The 22189-nt window shown below is 32.8% G+C and overlaps 3 protein-coding genes and 1 long non-coding RNA gene across 4 annotated transcripts; 2 read left to right on the top strand and 2 right to left on the bottom strand.

The window, feature by feature from the left end:
- Nucleotides 1-424: 424 nt before the first annotated feature.
- Nucleotides 425-2839, bottom strand: LOC108474629 (G-box-binding factor 4-like). The gene is made up of 4 exons (XM_017776613.2): nucleotides 1828-2839; nucleotides 1648-1719; nucleotides 1360-1389; nucleotides 425-939 (listed from the first exon to the last, which is right to left on the bottom strand). The coding sequence occupies exons 1-4, from the start codon at nucleotides 2530-2532 to the stop codon at nucleotides 859-861; spliced, it is 888 nt and encodes a 295-aa protein (XP_017632102.1). The 5' UTR covers nucleotides 2533-2839; the 3' UTR covers nucleotides 425-858.
- A 1732-nt stretch (nucleotides 2840-4571) lies between these two features.
- Nucleotides 4572-5550, top strand: LOC128290103 (uncharacterized). The gene is made up of 2 exons (XR_008279746.1): nucleotides 4572-4681; nucleotides 5300-5550. It is a non-coding gene; the product is annotated as an uncharacterized LOC128290103 (long non-coding RNA).
- A 3680-nt stretch (nucleotides 5551-9230) lies between these two features.
- Nucleotides 9231-18634, top strand: LOC108476130 (probable helicase MAGATAMA 3). Its single transcript, XM_017778237.2, has 20 exons — nucleotides 9231-9526; nucleotides 9610-9754; nucleotides 9849-9982; nucleotides 10461-10673; nucleotides 10829-11020; nucleotides 11183-11218; nucleotides 11786-11871; nucleotides 11980-12030; nucleotides 12467-12578; nucleotides 12660-12765; nucleotides 13414-13511; nucleotides 13876-13977; nucleotides 14059-14151; nucleotides 14518-14571; nucleotides 15254-15312; nucleotides 15421-15505; nucleotides 15643-16011; nucleotides 16347-16469; nucleotides 16553-16639; nucleotides 17218-18634. The coding sequence occupies exons 1-20, from the start codon at nucleotides 9425-9427 to the stop codon at nucleotides 17428-17430; spliced, it is 2460 nt and encodes an 819-aa protein (XP_017633726.1). The 5' UTR covers nucleotides 9231-9424; the 3' UTR covers nucleotides 17431-18634.
- LOC108476131 (uncharacterized) lies at nucleotides 18278-22128 on the bottom strand. Its single transcript, XM_017778238.2, has 2 exons — nucleotides 21141-22128; nucleotides 18278-18844 (listed from the first exon to the last, which is right to left on the bottom strand). Exons 1-2 carry the CDS (start codon nucleotides 21840-21842, stop codon nucleotides 18758-18760), a joined length of 789 nt encoding a protein of 262 aa, XP_017633727.1. The 5' UTR covers nucleotides 21843-22128; the 3' UTR covers nucleotides 18278-18757.
- Nucleotides 22129-22189: the final 61 nt, after the last annotated feature.

Here is a 22189-nt window from a genome sequence, read left to right as displayed (position 1 = left end):
ACCTTTGCCTGTGGTGACGCAAAACATGGCATGGAAATAACAGTGATGAATGTTAAGATGATGGCAGAAGACAGTGCAAGTTCATCAGCTTTGATGCTGTTAGATCATTGCTGCAAGTTATAATTCTTCATAAATTGGTGGGTAGAAGTATTACGAGATTGGAGTGTTAAAGTGTTACATGTCTCTCGTATAAAAATTCTCTCGTATAAAAATTAATTTTTAACAGTAAAAATAAAAAAAAAATATCAGAAGAATCAACTTGTTTTTTATCTAAGATATAAAGATTAATTTACTCATTTTTTATATAAAAATAAAATACAATTTAATTTTTAATATCTTGTCTCTTAATGGCACCACGTTGAGCTTTTATCATGAAGCTATAGATATATAATAACAAGAATAAGGAGAAAGGAAGGCCAGAATATTTCCACTCGAATATTCTCATGATTCTTTTTGTACTAAATAATTTTGTATTAAAATCAGTTCTCTCAAAGCCTGCCCTACCATCTTCTCCTTCTGACATGATTTACACAAATGACAATCAGATTCTTTTTTTTTTCTTTCATTTTTATTCACAATACCTAACCTAGGCAAAATGCATCCTCTTCTTCTTCAACACCTTAAAACTTCAGTCTTGCATTGGACTTCCTATGCAAAAAGAAAGTCCCCAATTCCCAACAACTCTCAAAAGATCTTCCACATGGATAATATAGATCAAGCTTGAAAACCGAAACTTTGTTTTCGCCTTTCATAACCCACTTCAGTTTCAGTTTGGTTCTTGCGGTTATTTTCCTATAGCTTCAATAATGGACACAGCATTGACAAAGAAAAAAAGACAAGGCCCTGGTTGCTGATCATTTACCATTCCATAGAATGAGCTCGTCTGATAACACGACGCGGTCTTTGCTTCTCGTCGACGGGGACCAAGTTCTTCATCAACTGTATTTGGAAAATAAAAAGGTGTCAGAATTGGTACCAACCATCATCATCTTTCAAGCAAAAAGGACAATCATTGTTATGTTTTAGCCACACACAGCACATTCTCGAATAGGAACCATTATAATATAGCAATAAATTATGTCACCATAGTTCATAATTACTCAGCAGTGAGCTGATAAGCTCGTAGCTCATTATGATGTATGATGTGAAAAGAATTAACTCCAAAGTGGAAATGTATATGGCAAGCCTGTTGAGCTTCATGTGAATGTTCTTTTGCTAACAAATAAATAACATCTCCCAACATTTATCACCACATCAATGAAGGGATATCTAAGAACTAATGAATTCATAAAACAGCTCAAGAAATCTCATTGAAGAACATAATATTATAGAATTCAAAGACTGAACACAGAGACATACCTGCTTAAACCTCTCCTTGTTTAGCTCAGCCTGCAAAGTACACTGAGAAATCAATATTGAAGGAAAATGTTCATGATAAAGATTCATACACTCATTAACAGTGTCTGTATACTACTTGACAGAAAAACCAGATTAAAATCTATGCATGCTAATGCTTCATTTTGAAACACATATAATTTTAATCAAACATTTAGAACATGAAATAGTTTATTAAATTGGGAATTGGGCTACAACTGAAATTCTTCCATATAATTTGAAATATCATCTAACATAGCACAGCCTATGTACCTCTTCTCTTCGCAACCGAGCATTCTCTTCTTCCAGATGTGTTACCATAGATTCCAATTCAACAGTATATGCCTAAAATGTAAACAAGGAGAACTAGCTTCAACAATGAGATGAGAAAAAGTACTATTTATCTCCATTTTCTAGGCAACCAAACGGAATTTCGAGAAATGAGAACCTGACCTGTTTGCGTTCTCTAGACCTAGCAGCGGATTCTCTGTTCTTGATCATCCTCCTCTGTTTCTGCTGTGTCGCTTTATCCAAAGGAGGTTCCTCCACGGCGCGTCGTTTACCTCTCCCGCCTCCACCAGTTGGCACCACCACCAACCTCTGATGATCAACGCCACCTTTGTTTCCAAACGTCGAAAACTGACTTCCACCGCCGTTGATAACGGCAGGCTCCACGTGAAAAACACCTGCACCCACCTGATTAACAACTCCCCGGCTGACGTCCTCTTCCCTAACCGCACCAGCTTTCGTCAAAAAATCCTCCAAAGTCATCTCTTCAAGTTGACCTTCCTGCCTTTGATCGCCTCCGCCAGCCACGATCTCCTTCCAAACCTCGTCAACGGACTTGCTAGCCACATCCTTCGGAAGCGAGAAGCTACCTTCGCGCGAGATGGAACCACCGAGGAACTGTGCGTGGTGAGCGTCGGAACCAGTATTCCCCGTCGTCGACGGCGGAGGAGGCGGTGTCGACGGGTATATGTTTTTCAATAGATCGTCCATACTCATGGAACCAACGCAGTTCTGAGATCGGTTTTCATTGTTGTTTTGTTGGTTTTGGAGATCAGCGAAGAGAGTGGAGAGCGAAGAGCACAGAGAAGGCTGACGTGTCACATCGGGATTCGTCTGTGACGTGGTCGTGATCAACTTAGAAGACGCCATGACGCCCCCTCAATTTTCGGTGTTGTTTTTTTTTTTTTTTTCACTTCGTTGCTATTAACTGTCGTTTGTTTTGGGGATCTTTCTTCTTTTTATTTTTATTTTCTTTCGGCTGATTGGATGAGAGGAAAACTGAAACTGAGAGAGAATCTTATTTGAGAAACTCTAATAAGCAAACAGCAAAAGTAAAGCAAAGGGGGATGAGAAGGGACTAGAGAAGAAGAAAGCAACAGAAAAGGAAAGAAAAGAGGAACCTGCGCGCTGCAATAGATGGGATAACGCCTACTCGCGGTTATAGTATATAGTCATTAGTCATTAGTCGCGCCCACCGTAAAATGTAGGGTTAGTTGTGTCATTTCGTTTTATTATTTTAGGGAAACTACAGTAATAGTCTAAAAAATTACAAAATTATCATTTAACTATTTAATTTTATCTCTTCTGGTCACTAGAATTTTTAAAATTAACATAATAGTAACTTTTACTCTCAATATTTATAAATTATATTAATTAAGTCTTGATTTAAAAATAATAATCCTTAATACTTACCTATTGTATAATTTTCTTTTTGCAATTTTATTTTCCTTTGAAGGTTAATTTCAAAAGGATGAAAAAATATAAATATCTTGAATTTTAGGATGTTCCTATTTTTATATATATATATATATATATATATATATTTTTTTTTCAATCAAAATTAACTAATAAATTTGTTTTTAATAATCTAATCTAAATTGACATGATGTATAAATGTTGAGGTTAAAGTTGTTATTAAACCAATTTAAAAGTTGCAACCGTTAGCCATATATTAACCAAAAAAGACGAAATTAAATAGTTGTGTGATCAGTTTATAATTTTTCATAGTTGGATGACCAAAAAGAAATTTACTAATAGTTAGATTACTAACGATGTAGTTTACCCTTAGTCTTATGGGATAGTGTAACATCCCGAAATAGGGCCTAAATGGAACAGTGGTTGCGAAACCACAAATCCGAGGTAGAATATAACGGCCTAATTTTCAGTGGTGTCAAAAATGGTGATTTCAGATCACTAAATCGGACAAATAAGATTGAACAAGATAGTAACTTAATATTTATGAGTCAAGTAAGAATTTAGAAGAATTTGTGAAATGGTGAAATTAGTGAATTAAAATAATTTATTAGGTCAGACGGGTCAAAAACGAGGTATCGAGACCTCGAATTTGAAAATCGAGCTATAAATATTTTTATAAATATTTATGAAGTGTCATTGAGTTAGTATTAAAGTTTCGTTAGAAAATTTTGATGTTTGGATAGCTAATTAATTAAAAAGGACTAAACTGAAAATAACTCAAAATTTATTAAATTGTGAGTAAATAGCTTAAGTATTTAAAAAGATGGATTTAAAGAGCAATTAGACCCAAAGGTTAATGGCTGGACGGTTTGGGTATGAAATAAGCAAGAAAACAATGTGAACAAGGGACAAAATTGGAATTAGCATAAAAGTTAATAGTTAAAAAAATGATGTGATTGAAAATCTAGACATTTCTTCATCTTTCTCAGCCAGAAACACCGTAACAGGTCTCCTATGCTGGTTTTTCATATTTTTGCACCATGTAAGTTCAATTTTTACTATTTCTTAGTAATTTTTATGTTTTTGTGACTTTTACAATTAGGTCCAATCATCTAATTCATTAGTTTTTGATTTGGTGGGTGAAATTGGAAGTTACCCTGGCTGAGTAAGGGTAGTTTATGATGAATTATTATGAAATTGAAGTTCTAATTTCATATTAAGATTGTTTTATTAAGTCATTTTGATAGAAAATGGTATTTAGGACCTAATTGTGAGCAAAATTGTGAATTAGATGTTGGTGTTGAAATTCAGAATATCAAAGGCTGTGAAATAGTTTATAATGATAAAATAAAAGTGTTAATTTAGAAAAAATTAGTTCAATTGATGGGTGAATTGAGTAGGGACTAAATTGTAAAAACTATAAATTTTGGGGTAAAAGTGCAATTTCAAATTTTGAACAGCATAAATTGTGAAGTGAAATAGAAATCAAATAAATGCTAATGGGTAGAAATATTTTATATTATAGATCAAGAATCCAAAGAAGAACGAGGAAAAGAAAAAGTAAAGGACTAAAGTGTAAGGTTTAGTCACATTTTGTATCAAGGTAAGTTTACAGTAAATAAATGCAATATTCTTTTATTTTACATTATTATTGTCAATTTCCAGCATTTATATATTTATGTTATGAAAATATTTAAAGTCAATTTAAGGTGAAGTGACAGAGGAAAAGTGTTAGAAAGCCGGTTGAACCCTAGGAATGTTAGGATATTAGGGTTGTGAGACGAACAGAAATGAGCCATGTAAGTCCATATTAGAAATATGGCTTTGGAGACAGATTGAGCCATGTAAGTCCATATTATATATGGCATTGGAGACAGAATAATTCATGTAAGTCCATGTCAAAGACATGGCATTGGCGAGATATTGATAGACAAGAACGGCCCTAGTATCCTTAGTATTCCGAGTGGTTCAGCGGGTCAGGATCTGAGTTAAATTACAGTGAATTAACAGCAAAGGAAAAGTAGATTATACTTATGAAAAGGAAAGGTCGGTAAGAAAGAAGGTAAGGGAATAAAGAATAAGATAGAAATTGAGAAGTAAAGAAATTTATGATGTTAGATGATATTATGCATAATTATCCATTATGTTGAATGTTGTGATTTATTTGCTTGTAAGCTTACTAAGCCTAGTGCTTAATCTCTTTATTTTCTTCTTCTTATAGTACTTATCTAGTCACTCGGGGATCGAAGGAAATGTCGGAGGCCGATCACACTATCAAAGAAATAACTCGGTATAACTAGTCGTTTTGTTTTGGGTATGGCATGTATAGAAACTTAGCTACTTTTGGTATAATATGAATAATGAATGATGTGTAAATACTTGCTAGTGATTAGCTAAGAAAATAGCTGATGATATACATGTTTATTAATATGTATGATTGAATGATGATTATCACATGAAAATTATGAAAAATGTGAAAGTAACCTAAAACAGATTCAAGTAACAGAAATGATGTAACTTTGAAAAATCACTAAAATTGTAAAAACATAGTTTGAAGATGAATAATATAAGAAATTAAAGCTTATTATGTATATTTTCTTATGGAATAAGCAAAACAGGTAAAAGTATTATATTTTATGATATATCTGAGTTTTAGTGAAACAGGGTCAGAGCGATTTCTGGATCCCTGTTTCAACTTTGGAAATTCACCATAAATTGTACAAAACTAATTAGAAGGTATAATTTATATGGTTAGAATGATTGTTGAATCTAGTTTTGAGAGAAACAAATGACTTAGTCATATGAATTTTGTACAGGAAGAAAAATGGTTCGTAGTAAGAAGAGGTCAGTGCAGTCGAGTTTTGAAACAGGGGAAAATTTAACTAATAAACTGTACTAATTGGCTAAGTCAAAAATTCTAGAAAAAAATTAGTAGATATATATATGAGTCTAGTTTCATGAAAAATTTACGGATCTTAATTTCGAGTTTTGAAACTCGAGAAATGAATTTTTAAGTAACCATGATGCAGAAAAACAGTTTATTCCGAAAATTAAAATAAGTGATTTAGAGTTGTTTAAAAGGTAAGATAAGTTTAGTAACACCTCAAGCTTGACTCCGGTGACGGTTTCGGGCGTGGGGGCGTTACAGATAGAGTAGCATTTAGTCATTAAACTTAACAACTTTATTCACATTAGTCATGAAACTTTTTTATGTTCACATTATTTCTGAAACTTGGAAACTTTTCTCAAATTAGTCATTGAACGTGAATTCTATTAAAGTATCATGATGTGACGCTCAAAGATTATGCCATATCACCACTTGAAGTTTTAAAAAAATTATTTATAATTATTTATAATCTTTTAAAATTTTAGGTGATAATATAGCACGATATTAAAGTGTCACATCATCATATTTTAATCCAAAATCAAGGATCAAATTGAAGAAATTTGTCAAGTTTCAAAACTAACATAGATAAGAAAAAAAATTAGGGACCATATTTGAAACAATTGCTAAATTTAGATTCCTAAATCCTAATGACAGTAGCATTTTTATTTTATGTAGTTGAATTTGAATTGATATAATTACTCGTAAAATGAAAATTTTATTGTGAGGATGGAATTATAAGTGGAGCGATAAAATATATATGTTTGTGAAAGGGATAAATATTAAAACCATACATGAACATTGGTTTAATGTGTATTTTGATATATGAATTTTGACTCGGTGTAATTATATACATGAAATTTGAATTGTAGTTCAGATGTGTACATAAAATTTTAATTTTAATTCAATCATACAAATTTAAATAAATGAATATATATATTTATTTTCATATTGGATTAATATTTGTGGATGTAATATATCAATGTGGAATGGTGCTAATTTGATAATGTTGTTTGTGATTTATAAAGTTTTAATCAAGTAAAATTTCATGTATAAAATTATACAAAATCAAAATTCATATATAATAATACACATTATATCAAAGTTCATATATAATGTTGATATTTATCCCTTAAGTTTTTAGTTCACATCGATTTTAGATTTGATCTTTAAACAATTTCTATCCAACTCATATAAAAAATAAATTATAATATTAATCAAGTAAAATATTTTAAATTTTAAATCATAAAATTAAAATGCCTATAATCAACTTAAATTACCGATTGAGTCTTAGTTTGATTGGTATCAGTATTGTTGCCAGTGCAGGAGAACGTAGGTTTGAGTACGTTGAAGTATATTATCCTCCCATTTAAGAGTTTAAAAAGGACTATGAATAATTTTAACTATTCTATCAAAAGAACAAATATGGTAACGAAAGTTAAAATAAATAGATAGAACACTAAAATAAAAACCTAATTTCTACTTTAAAAAACTAAATTATAAGTTGGAGAATAGTAAGAGGACCAAAATCAAAATTTGACCTTTATGTTTTCAGAGAGGGAAAAAAATTGAGATGGAGCATTTGAAAACACGCGCTACAAGCTTTCAAAAAAAGGCCACGCGCTGAAGGAAGAGCGTGCGCCAAAAAAGGCAAAAAGGCTGGATTGCCGTTTTTATAGTTGAGTTCTGCCGTCCCGAGACGATACGATTTCACATTGGAACAATCCAATCAAAACTCTTTGAGTTATTTATAATTATTAATATTACATTAATTAACATATTATTGTTATTTTAAATTATTTTAAATTAAATTTAATAAAATTTTAAGTAAAATTCAATCAAATAAAATAAAATCACGAAATTTAATATAAATTTAAAGTATAATGATAAATTTATCTCTAATTAATAAGATTAAATGATAAATATTAATTAAATTCAAGTATAATGGTAAAATTGAATTTCCATTTAAAGTATAGTAACAATTCTGTATATTAGCCCATTTGATTTTTTCTTTTTTACATATGCATTAATTGAGGAGAAATATGTAATTTCAAGTTTGTTGTAAATGGCAAAAAAGTCAAAAAGAATTGATGAATCTTTTCTTCATTGTTTACGACTTATTGGTTCTTCCCTTTTAGCACTTTACGTGTACAATTCTTCAATCTCGTCTCACGCACCTTTCCTTTATTCACCAGCACGCTTTACATCTGTGTCTTCTTTTATTTATTTAGGTAAAAGGACCTAAAAAAATATTTAGTAAAAAATAAAAAAATAATTTAAAAATTACTTCTAATCGAGTCATCAATGATTAAAATTAAATCAATCAAGCTCATTCGTTGATTTAACATATGATAGTATGAAAAATGAAAATGCTAACATATTGAAACATGATACAACACATGGATTATTATATTGATGTGTCATTCTATACTTAAGAAAATTTTAAAAAAATTATAAAATTTTTAATAATCAAATATATGAAGGTTGAAATATAAGTGTGTTATACTTCTATCAGAGCACAACATGTGACAAGTTGTTGGATAATTCACGAATAACCATTTGTAAGGAATGGTTCGGAAGTAATCATTCGTATGGAATAATTCAGAGGTGACTTTATGTGAATCTTATTTAAGTTAACCTATAGACAGTTCTCTATACACTCTTCGTTGGGACCATCAAGGCACAACCGCCTCATATGACCTTAAGGATAAGAATGTCAAAATAGGACTATATAGTATACTCCATGGCGACAATTTACCTGCAGTGACACTAACCATATAGTGCATTATACCATCGACAATGTAATACTATAGAAGGAATGAGTAACCCCTTATATAAGTGTACGCGAGGAACCAATGATCAACTTTTCTCCCTAGCAGCCTTACATAGCAATCCTAAAGTATCCTCCTCCTCCTCCTTTCTCCTTACATCGACACTCCATTTGTCATAGGTAAATCGACATTTCCTTCCACCATCTTCTCCTCTCTATCGATTACTTGTATCAACAAAAGTAAACAAATAGATTTATTATTAAATTGAATGTAGATACCTTGGCATTGAATGTAATGTTTATTACTTAAAGACATTACGAGATAAATTGTCAAATTAAGGGCTAATGTGATAAAAAATTTAAGGATAAAATTGAAAAAGTAACAAATTCAAAGACTAAAAGTTACTTCATCCCTAATAATAAATCGAATATAAATACAAATTGAAAAAAAAAATCACCAAGATTTATTTAAAAATTGAAAAGCCCATTAGCAGGCAAACCCAAATCATCTCACAACCCAAAAGAAACAGAAAACCGTAACCCAAACCTAACCAAAATTTGGTGCGTAAGAGCCGAGCTCTAAAGCTCCGAATGCAGTGATCGTCGCTTAAACCTTCCCTTTGTTAAACCCACATATTTCCTTCCCAGTCTCTTTCTACTCTCCACAACCGAAGAGGAGGGGGAAAAAAGCCATGGCTGTGGACAAAGATAAGCTTCAAGAAGAAGCTTCCATTGTTCGTTTTTGTAAAATTATTCTTGGCTGGGACTATTTTCGCCTCCTCAAATTATCTAGAGTACGTTTCTCTCTGATTTTCCTCATCAAAATTTCAATGTGTGTGTTTTTTGTTTTTTGAATTGTTTTTGGAATTGGAATCAGAAAAATAACAAAGATGAGGCGACGTCGGCTTTAAAAGAAGTGAAGGATAGCTACAAAGACGTTGATGATTATTTGGCTACTTTCGAGCCGCTTTTGTTTGAGGAAGTCAAAGCTCAGATTGTTCAGAGAAAAGATGAGGAGGAAGGTAGTGTGTTTTTTAAGTCTCTGTTTGGTTCGTGAGATTTTGCAAAAACAATCCTTCTAGTTTCTTTCTCATGTTTTGTTATTAAGCATTGCAGTGACTGATTGGAAGCTAAGGCTGGTTATGGAATGCAATGAGGCTGATGGATTTTACTTACCTGCGATTACTTATGAAGCTGAGGAGGAAGAATCGATATCACAGAATGACCTTTTGCTGCTTTCAAAAGAGGACGTAATTAATGCTTCATTTGATCCTTGTTTTTGCTATTTGCTTACTAAAAAGTTGCTAAAATGCTAAAGCAATTGATGGAAACTGAGATTATTAATTTTTATAAAATTGAACAAATTAGCTAGTAATTGTTCTTTGTAAAAGTAAAACATGCGTTTTCTTTTCTCAAAATAATTCAATTTTCAAAAGAAATAATCAAGAAGGATCTACTTCCGTTGTTATGCTATACTTATATTGACACCTTTTTTACTTATAAAGTTTCTATCTGTTTTCAGAAGTGCATTCTTGACTTATATTAATTCAACTAATCTGGTCTAATAATGATAGAGAATATCGTTGGTAATCTTAGCCATGTCATTGGTATTCATGATATTTTCCAGCTATTTGTTGACTGAAAGGGATTTTTATTTTCTTTAATAAGGGAAGAACGTTGAGTGGGATGAAATTGTTAAGAGTCTTGATTAGGCTTTTGCTCTTGCAGTTTAAAGAGGGTAGTAAGAAACTCCCAACAACATATGCATTTGCATTGGTGGAACATAGACAAAAGAATCAGCTTAGACTCAGAATGTACTTAGCTGGCGAGTTCACACAAGTAAATCCTGATGTTGAAAAGAGTTCTGCAAGGCTGGCGCGTATGCAAGCCCTTATCACTTCTACTGCTAATGCAGTGGACAAACGATTGTTCAGTATAAAGGTAATAAGATAACCATGTCTTTCCTGCTTTGACCATGCTAAAGTTTTACTTCTGCCCACATTCCTTTATGCATCAAATACAACATGTTGATAGATGGAGGTGCCCAGTGAATCCTATATCTGCTGAGACATATGGTTAATGCATTTGTCCTGCAGGTTTGTAGTTTATCAACTATAGCGCGTGAATATATAGCTCTGCGATCAGTTGGTTCTCTTCCTTTCAAGGATTTAATACTTAAAGCAGCAGAAAGAGATCCCGGTTCTGAAGACCAATCCTGGAAAATTTCTGGATCCCTAAAAGATTATTTTAAGGAGAATCTTAACAAATCTCAACAGGAAGCTATACATGTAAGTCTTTGGTTAATTTATTATGCTCGATATTTACATGGTAGTTCTATCCTTTATTTTTTTTATTAGTCTGTGCAGTTTTAGCTTAAACAACTACTTTTTTGGTTCTACCTTATTATTGATCTTCTCATAACCAAAGATATTTCATTCTCTCTGTTGCAGGCTGGTCTGTCTCGTAAATCCATTGTCCTGATACAGGTTTAGCATCTCACTTAGTTTCTTCTTTTTGTCTGTTGGCTATTTTTTTCAAAAGAAAGAAAAAAAAAATGGAGGAGGAGAACTCTTTGTTTCTCTTTTGGCACTATTCTGTACCATTCCAATTTTTTAAAATCAAAATGATGCGGTCATTCTTATAAGCACTGAATTGAATAAGTGGATGTGAAAATAATTGATATGTCCATGCCATATTACAGACCTGCACAGAATTGGTGAGTTGATGAAAGAAAATAGGAGGTGAAGTTTTAATGTATTATCTTTCTAATGTAAGTGCTGCACATTGAATTGAGGTGCAGACAGAAGACTGTATTTTGATTATTTAAATGAATCATTTTTAATTGCATGCATTTTCTTGAGTTCAAGAGCTGCAAAAATCCTGTATTAGAATTGGGGATTGAAGTTGACTTGTAAAGCCATTTATCCAGCTCAGTTATGGACTTATAATATAACCTTGTTGGAAAGCATTATCACTATTTGTTACAGCCACATGCATTGAGTTATGTTGTAGGTGCCTTAATTTTGGTTAGCTGACCATGTACTTTTTCCTAGGGGCCACCTGGAACAGGGAAGACACAGACCATCCTTGGACTTCTAAGTGCTATTTTGCATGCAACTCCAGCAAGAGTACACTCGAAGTATAAATTCTGCTTTCTTTATTTTCTTAGAGCTAGGGCAATGTGTCACTTTTAGGAATAAACCAACAATTGCACGTATTTGTGCTCATACCTATCTTCTTATTACAGGGGTGTATTGCTTGAGCTAAATCTTGGACCAGAACTACCCATTGAAGAAAAGTATGTTCTGAATCCATTTTTCTATGCCTGCTCCTAATTTAGTTGACCATGGATGTCTTGAATTATTTTATTATCTTCCATGCATGTTCAGTTGGGTTTTGTGTAGAAAGATTTTATGTTATCGTCAAATGGGGATTCATCTTCAAATGACAATGCACCTGAAAGCTTCCCTCATATGTTCTCCTAAGTTAAATGAGATTTTAAAAGTTATCCTTTTGTCAAAGACATGATTTTAAAAGTTTTCCTTCTCTCTAAGTCAATATAAATAGGTCACGTGATATGCAGACTTAAGTTTTACATTTTTCTTTACATAGAGTGGTGGATTTCAAGAGAACCCTTGCTAGTGCTTTTGTGCCTGAAATTGCATTACATGATTGAGTCTGACATGCCCATTTTCTGCTGACCTATCAGACTCTAATGGTTCTGCATTATGCAGATACAAGCATTGGGGACGAGCTTCTCCATGGTTAATGAATGCTAATCCCAGGGATATTATCATGCCTATTGATGGTGATGATGGTTTCTTTCCTACCTCTGGAAACGAGATGGTGGGCTGAAGTCTTGATATTGGTTTGTTAGCTTCTGACAATGTGATCAATTATCATCTTCTAACTTTAATTGCTCTGCAGAAGCCAGAAGTTGTTAATTCCAGACGGAAATATCGCCTACGGGTGCTGGTATGTGCACCATCAAATTCTGCTCTTGATGAGATTGTGTTACGTCTTTTAAAAACCGGTATGATTGTTACCGCTCTCTTGTACTTCTCTAGAGAAAAATAGCAGATATATAGGTAGTACTAAAAAACCATTTTCCAACATTCTTCACTGGTTCCTTTTTTCTATTCTATTGTACCGAGCTTAATCATCAAGCTTATGTGAAATGGTTACTGCAGACTAGATTCATAAAATATTGTAGTTTAAAGCGTATTGTTGTTCTTGAAACATGGAAACCAGAAGGTTATTTTGTTTGATCACTGTTGTTCTTTAAAAACTTAACCCAGCATTTAACTTGATTTATGTCTCTCTAGTAAACTTGATTTAATATATATTACAAATTTATTCAATCTTTTGCTCTGTATCCAGTTTTTCAAAAACTAAAATGAAAAGGTGATAGACCAAAAAAGCTAGGTATTCATTTGAAAAGAGTAAATGAAACCAGTCAAGTTGGCTTGCTATTAGAATAAGGTAGATTGCTTGAGGTAGGTATTCATATCATCGTAAAATCCTGGAAGTGCTTGACTAGGTATTTAATGTTGTAAATTATTTTGGAGGGTGGGATTATTGTTGGTTTGAAAGTTGTCTGAAATGTTTTCAAGTGCATGAGCTTATCATCTGGCTATGATTCTTGATGTAGTTACACATTATATTTTTCTATCTTCTACAGGTGTTCGTGATGAAAATGTTCGCGCATATACTCCTAAAGTTGTTCGCATTGGTCTTAAACCACATCATTCTGTCGAGGCAGTCTCCCTGGATTACCTTGTATGTATTCAGTTTAACCTATGGAACTTCATTTATTATTGTTATGATGAGAATACTCCTAAAATTGTTCACCTTGGTCTTAAACCACATAATACTTTAGAGGCAGTCTCCATTGATTTCCTTGTATGTGTTTAGTAACCTTCAGAGCTTAATTTATCACTGGTAACGAGCATGGTCACTCTGCATAAGTGTTAGGTTGAAGTTCTTTCAAGTGGAACTTTTATAATCATTAGGCAAGCACTGTTAAAATCATCAAAGCATAGAAAACTATCAATTCTTTCATAACTTCAATGACATGATGAATTAGTTGGCCAAGGAAGAAGAATTCCTGAAAGGCATCTTGAAAGAGAAATTTCCTTTGCAGGTTAATCAAAAGAGGGAGTTGGCTGGTGATAAGCCGAAACAATCTTCCACAGCAAAGGATATAGACAGCCTTCGTGCTGCAATTTTAGATGAGGCTGTCATTGTATGTTAATCTGATTTGTCTTGACGTCTAAGTCCAATATATATGGTTAAAAACTTAATTGCCTCTTTGTACACTTGGTAGGTCTGCTCCACGCTCAGCTTCAGTGGTTCAGCATTGCTTTCTAAACTTAGTTCTGGTTTTGATGTTGTTATAATTGATGAAGCTGCCCAAGCTGTAAGACTCTAAAATCACTTTATTCTTTTTGATCATGAATGTTTGTTTTTATGTGAGTGTGATCTTGAATAAACTGCATCAGTTAATCCTTAATCTATTCTATGCTAGTTTTTCAAATTTTGGAAAGAGTGGAACTGTTCTTCAGTTCTCAGGATTTTTTCACGGACATTGGACATTGTTTATCTGTTCTTCAAAGGCATTGGAGGAGCCTTTATCGAAAAAACTTTTGCTAGGCAGTCACTAGTACTCATAACTAACAAATTGTGTCCCTAGGAATACATTTGCTAGTGATTTAGATGGTGCAATTCTCCTCCTTTATCCCCATCTTGTGCTGCCATCATTATCTAATTACATGTTCTTGTACAGGTGGAACCTGCCACTCTTCTTCCTTTGTCCAGTGGCTGCAAACAAGTATTTCTGGTATAATGCCAATGCTTTTTCCCATATGGTTTTTTTATTCTCTAGTGTCTACGTTCCTGTTTCTAAATCGTTGAATAATGATTGTTGTATTTCTCCAAGATGCTACAAATACTAGTAATATTTTCTTTATCTATCAGTTCCTTTATAGGACATAGGTATTAAGTAATTATAACCTGAAATTTGTAATTTATCATCATTATAAATAACCATATTGAAAAAGCAATGAAATTAGTAAGGTGGTTGAGTTGATGTTACAGTGGAAATGGTGAATTAAAATCATTAAAATAGTAGTGCTGCTGCTCTAGGTTCTCCTGTTCTTCATAATGGCAATATTTTGTGATTGTGATGATCATATAGGAATTGAACATGATAGGAAGACATTGATGGGGAAAAGCCAATTATTTCTGAATGACAGATTCTACATCGATTTTCAACTTGCAAGATACATTTCTAGTTTGCACTCATTATGCAAATTTGATTTTTTCTAGAATAAAGAAAATTGACCTTTGAGACTTGTGAATCTCACCTCTGTGTGAAATTCTTTTGTAAAGATCTTCATTCTACAATGTCTAGAAAAGCTTCACTGCTCACATACCAACTGTTTGATATTTACATTATCTATTATCGTATTTTCTTGGGCAATGTTATTAGTGCAGTTCATTAATTTAGTAATTTTCCTTAGATAGGTGATCCAGTTCAATTACCTGCTACTGTAATTTCACCCGTTGCTGAGAAATTTGGGTAAAACACTTTTTTTTTTTTTTTGAAACACTTAATCATGTGCTAAAGGTGACTTTATTTATCTTTATTCCTATATCTTTCTATCTCATACATGTCTTACTTTTGAAGCTATGCCACGAGTTTGTTCAAGAGATTTCAGAGGGCTGGTTATCCTGTAAAGATGCTTAAGACTCAGTATCGAATGCATCCCGAGGTAAGATAATAAATGAACATTGATATCACTTATCCAAATGAAAAAAATTATGCTGAAGCCTTAGATTGTCTAAAGTATCCACATGATAATTGATGGTTGATAGTTCTTTGAGTGGATCTAATCTATTTGTTGAGCAGATAAGAAGCTTTCCTTCAAAAGAGTTCTATGATGAGGCGTTAGAAGATGGATCAGATGTCGAAGATCAAACTACTCGTGAATGGCACAATTACCGCTGCTTCGGACCATTTTGCTTTTTCGATATACATGAAGGGAAAGAGTCACAACCCTCAGGAAGTGGGTCCTGGGTAAATACTGATGAGATCGAGTTTGTCCTTGCCTTGTACAATAAATTGATAACAATGCACCCAGAGCTTAAGTCGAGCTCTCAATTTGCTATTATAAGCCCTTATAGACATCAAGTCAAGCTTTTACAAGAGAGATTTCAGGAAACTTTTGGGGTGGAGTCCAAAAGGGTTGTGGATATTGGTACCATTGACGGTTTCCAGGTAATCTTCTTGTGCCCTGCTTTCATAAACTTATGTGTTTTTTTTCTTAGGCGCAGCCAAGTGAATTGTTGATAATTTTACGTAGACATGGATGGATATAGTATGTAGTTTGTAAAATCTATATTCTTGATATCTGGTTAATTTTATCTTTATTTACTCCTATGAAATTAATTGACACGTAGCAATGTGAAAGTTCCGAAGAGTAAGCTTGATCAATGGCAATCATATCTCGAACTATTTCGTCTGACAGGATACATCTAATAGCATATAGTATCTAATAACTTCTATGCATAATAGATCTATAAGACTAACACATTCTCTGTTTTCCCTTTCAGGGACGGGAAAAAGATGTTGTAATATTTTCTTGTGTGAGGGCTAGCAAAGATAGAGGCATAGGCTTTGTGTCTGATTTTCGGCGAATGAATGTCGGAATCACCCGAGCAAAGTCTTCTGTACTGGTACTACGATATATACTAAGCCTAGTCGAATTCAAAGTTCCACTAAATCATATACTTTATAACCTTTTTCACTGTTTCTACAGGTGGTTGGTTCAGCATCAACGCTGAAGAGGGACGAGCATTGGAACAACCTAGTAGAAAGTGCTGAGGAGCGAGGATGCTTATTTAAGGTGGTGTTCTTTTTACTAAGTCATTTGAAAATTCGTACTGTCTATTTACAGGATATAATGTGTTAACCAAATGTTACATATGAAACGATTTTTTCTTTTTTGAAATGAAAATTTTGGGGAAGTGGGATTGGAACTCTTGGATTAAGTCAGTTATGGTAGGTTATGATTTTAAATATGAAAAATATCATTTTTACCATCTCTACTTTTTACATAGTTATATTATAGAAAAAGTTATGATTGTAAACAATCAATATATTTAATTATTTTCTTTCCTTTCCACCGATTAACCAAACAAAATGGTTAAATTTATTGTAATTTCCTTTACATTATTAATTTTAACAATCCAAACAAAATAACATATAATCCTTTCCTTTTATGTTCTTTACTTTCTTTTCCTTTATAATTATCAACCCAAACATAGTGTAATTTGTTCAGTTAATTAATTAAAGTACGAGATTGATAGGTTAAGTTGGTTTTTTAACCGAACTGATCAATTGCTCTCTTCTACCTTGAACCAAATGCCTAGGTTGAAATGCATGCATTGAGATATATATTGCTAAGAAATTTCCTTGGTGCAGGTAGGGAAGCCTTATACATCATTCTTGAATGATGAATATCTAGAATCGATGAAGGTTATTAACAAGGATGCACAAATGATGGAAGATATGGATGATCTTGATAATGATAATGTAGCAGCCTATAATATGGCTGGAGATGCTGATCAAGCTCCGGTGGAAGACAATGATTATGGAGATGGAGATGGAGATGTAGGAGGATATGATGATGACTGAACACAACTATCACAATAGGTAAGCTTTTATGCATGCTTTATTCACCATCTAGAATTCTAATCAGAAACCCTTTTATTTTGGTTCTTTGCTTTCATTGCTTGGTTGGCAATCTAAATCACCTTATTTTACTAAGAGCTATAGATGGGTTTCTTAGGGGAAGGAATGTTAATAACATTATCCACTTAAAATTTGTCACGTCGATTCCTCTACCTTCTCTTGTTGACCACTTGTTTGGTTAGTCCCCGCTTAAAATATACTTTTGTCAGTAATAATTTTTTCTTTTTCTTTTTTCTTTAATGTGTAAATATTTATATATATTATAAGAGCCGATAAACGTGTTTTGCACTACAAAAATCTAATTGAATTTTTATGAAACAATAAATTTTTCTTATTAATATTATCTTAATGAGTGATACTAAGCTGAGATTTTGTTATTTATTTGTTTATGTTTTAAGGACAGATTTTGTTTAGTTGAAATAAGAAACTAGGTTCATTCTGTGTACTTACTGGTTATGCTTTATGTTTGGGATTTATTTTCTCTTTAATTTGGCATGATTTATGATTTGATATTTTTATTAGTAGATCTAAATTGATGATATTGTTAAAAGTAATAACATGATTTTTTTATTATTTGAAATTTTTAATCATATTTAACAAACAATATTAAACATGAAATTTACGTATTGTTTGAAGGTTTTTTTAAAAAAAAGAAATATGGAGTCATTTAAACTTAAGAAAGATCAAATCATATCAATGTAAAAAAATAAAATGAAGATTAAAATTAAAATTATAATTAGAAAGCATTTAATAGCATGGCATAGACGCCACTGGAAAAACAGAAATAGGATGAGAGAAAGAAACTTGCCAGTTTGATTTAAGATTAAGAACAGAGATGCACATGCAACTTTACAATGGCAATTAGAACTTTCTTTCTTGTCTTTTTTCTTTTTTCCATTTTTTCCCCTTCCTTCAAACCGAAGAAACCAATACAAAAATCAGCAAAATCTTAGGTTGGGAACAGGGGATGGGCTAAAGGGTAGCAACAAAAAATTGAAATTCCCATTTAGAATCTTCTCATCATCATCATCTTCTTTGCCTAAGCTTTACCTTTTTTTCCTTTGTAATACTCAAAACCACGTGCAATGTCCTGAATTCTAGCCTTCCTCCTCCCCCTTCCCCCCCCCTTTTTTTTTTCTTTTTCAATTCTTTTCTCAATCCAGTTGTGGATAGAGAACATTGAACAATGAAAAGAGAATTACATACCTTTTTTTTAAAAAAAAAAACCAATATGAATTATAAGTTAGGATTTTTTTTTTCTTTTTTTCTTTTAAACATTCAATCCTTCAAATCCACATTGCTTGTATGTAAGTGATTGCTTCCTTGGACTAATCACTATTGCACAATCCACTGATACCTGCCAAAACCCAATACAATCCTCCACTTTGTTAATTCCAAGATAAAGAACAATAATAATTAAAGCAAATTGAAAAATCACAATATGATCGTGTAAATGATTGAATGTCAAAATTTTGTCATGTTTCTAGACATCGCTGATAAGGGAATCGTTTTAAGTTTTCAAAGCATGTGGAGAGATCACATGATGATAATGAAAGTGAGGATTAAGGTCAATGAAAATGGGTCCCTATAATATATATGTGGTTTTAAACCTATTTTTATTACATTGTTAAGGCTGCTTCATGACTAAGAAATGATGTGTGAGATGTTAACAAGAAGCTTCATAATACTTTACTTTTAATCCCTTTTTCTTAAAAGAATTATTAAAGCCTTAAACATGGGCAATGGACACTTGTGTTACCCATATCTACTGACACATTTAAAAAATAATCGTACACGTATTTGAATGTGAATATTGTTAATATTGTCCATTTACAGTTGAAAACCTAAATGCCTAAAAACAAAGTGGGAGTATCTCGTTAAATACGTAGTAAGATAAACTATTTAACCTATGCCTTATAGTATATAGGGCACCTTTGGGTGAGAGTATTACCACTCGACCTACCTTGTTCACTCTTTTTATGCTATAGGATATAAGTTCAAGATCAACCATATACAACACTCATGACTAAACATCTAACAAAAGACTCCCACTGTGTCTTCAAGAATTCTGAGTATTCGACAATGTTAGAAGATAAATTCTCAACCAAGGACAATACTGAACTTATAAATAAACTTATCAATTCTCGATAGAAAACACTTATTTCGAAGGAGAAGAAAATCCTTAATCTTCTCTCATATGAAATAATTTTAAACAAAAACTAAAAATTGCCCATATAAAATATATAACTTAATTTCAAGCACCACAGATACAATAGGACAAAGGAATTTTCAAGTACAAGTAAATTTTGAAAATGGGTTGAGGTTAAAAAAGTTGTGGATCACACAAGAAAAAGAAATTTTCATGGAAGGTGGATCGCACATTGTAGAGAGATAGGAAGTAAAATGGGACCAAGTGATAGCCCACCATTTACGAAAAATCGCATGGTGAGAAAAACCAAAAACAAAACAAAAACATTTTTCATTTTTACCCCATAAATAATTAAAACTAACATACTATTATAACCCAATTTATTTATTTATAAGTTAAAATATATCATAAATTCATATACTCTTAATAAATTTAGAATTTAGTCTCTTATTTTTAAAATTTTAAATTTTAAGTCTAATTATTAACACTATTAAAGTTATTTCATAAATTCAGGTTTATTATATCATTCTTTTAATTATAATGTTACCAAATGGGATTTTTTTAATTTCAAAATATCACATCAATCAATAATATAAGAAAATTACATTAACAATCGGACTTAAATTTTAAAATCTAAAAATAAAATGATTAAATTCTTAAAATTAAACATATAAAATTAAATTTCAAATTTATAAAAATTACAAGAAAACTACATCATACTTTAACCTTATTTATATTCATGCTCTTACAATTACCCAAAAAATTATTTTATAATGTAGTGTAATGTTTATTTTTCATAGTATTATTGCATGAAGGAAAAAAAAGAAAAAGAAAAAAGAAGAGAGGCTAGGCGCGCGATAGCTATATGCCATTGGTGTATGTGTGGTTAAAGCGCGTGGGAAGCAAGCTAATTATTATTACCGTTAATTAAAAAGTTAAACATAGCTTTAATCTTCTTTTAATACGTGTGCCTTATTTTTCAGTGTTCAGACAACAAATAGTCAAATACTACTGTAAAATTGCAGCAAAAACTAAGTACATTCCTCTATGACAATGAAACGACTAAATGACATTTTTTATCCCAAAAATCAATGGAGATAATTTAGAGAATTATTATTGGATAGGTAAAATAAAAGTAAAAAAAATGGACAAAAACAAAAGTATCCAAGAAAGAATGGTGCATGTTAGTAAGAAACAAACAAAGCCCAAAAAAAGTTGAATGGGGCAGTAAGTGGTGGGGATGGCGGTAGCTAAAAGCAGCCACCGACTACGCGCCACCTTTTACGGCGGGTTTTAGAAAAGAAAACTGGGTTTAACATGGTTAATAACATAAGCTTATAATTTGAAAGCAATGGTGGAAGCTACCGCCAACAGACGGACTACGCGCCACCTTTTACGGCGGGTTTTTTTAAGTATGAAAAGAAAACTGGGTTTAACATAATCAATAACGTAAGCTTATAATTTGAAAGCAATGGAGAATAATAATGGAAGAGAATGAGGTGACCTGGACGCCAGGAGAATCGAAGTTTAATACACGGATCTTGGCGCCGACGTCACCGAGAACTCGGAGCTGAACACGGTCATAAATGGAGGCGTCTTTGATTAAATCGGTGGCGTCAGCTTGCATTAAGTTAGCTCGATCAACGGCGATGGTTGCTTCCACGTTACGAGTACTATGAGCTTGTTGATAAAACCCAGGAACCGAAGCTTTACCCAAAGGGATCCCACGGTACATAACGGTGAATCTAGATTCGCCGTATTTGATCCCCACTTTGTTAGGATTTACCGCTGTGAAAAGCATACGGATGGTTAAAGATAAAGAAGCGGTGGTTGGGGTGGTAGCGACGGCGGTTGCGGTACCGTCGAAAGAAGATGGAGTAGATGTTGAAATGCCCATGTATTGAACCGCTACTTGTTGGAGATCGAACTGGGGTTTTTTGGGTTTAACGGCGAGGACAATGACGAGGACGATAGCTAGTACAAGAAGTGCTAAGAAGGAAAAAAGGAGGAAAAGGCAACAACAACAGCCTTTAAAAGAGGCGGAGGAAGAGGAAGAACGAGGGTAGTAAGTATGGTGGCGTTGGAGTGGTTGAGCGGTGATGGAGTGGCCGTTGGGGTGGTGGTGGTGGTCACCGTTAGCGGTGGATGAACGCGTTTCTGTGGCTTGGGATCGATTATGGTTTGGATTCATGTTTGTAGGTGGCATTTTTTTTCTTCCTTCCTTCCTTCCCTCCCTCCCTCCCTCACTCACTCACTCACTCAGTCACTCGCTCGTTTGCTCACTGGCTGACTCACCGATTCACTCAGTATCTCTTACAATAGCTCAGCTACAGTGGTTTCTTAATTATGAAGGAGACTGTGAGGGAGAGAGAGAGGGAGAAGAAGAAGAAAATTCGGTGACCCTTTTTCTTTTTCGTTTCGTAATTTTTTTTTTTGGTGACTTTGCTTGCTGTGAGAGAGATTGAGAGAGTGTAAATTATTAAAAGAAAATTAAATACTAAATAAAACCCTAAATCCAATAAAAACTAAAAATTATATATTTCTATTTTTTAA

Source organism: Gossypium arboreum, chromosome 3, assembly GCF_025698485.1.
Source record: "Gossypium arboreum isolate Shixiya-1 chromosome 3, ASM2569848v2, whole genome shotgun sequence".
NCBI lineage: Eukaryota > Viridiplantae > Streptophyta > Magnoliopsida > Malvales > Malvaceae > Gossypium > Gossypium arboreum.
The sequence above is the reverse complement of the archived record's forward strand: the minus strand, read 5'-3'. Positions and strand labels throughout refer to the sequence as shown.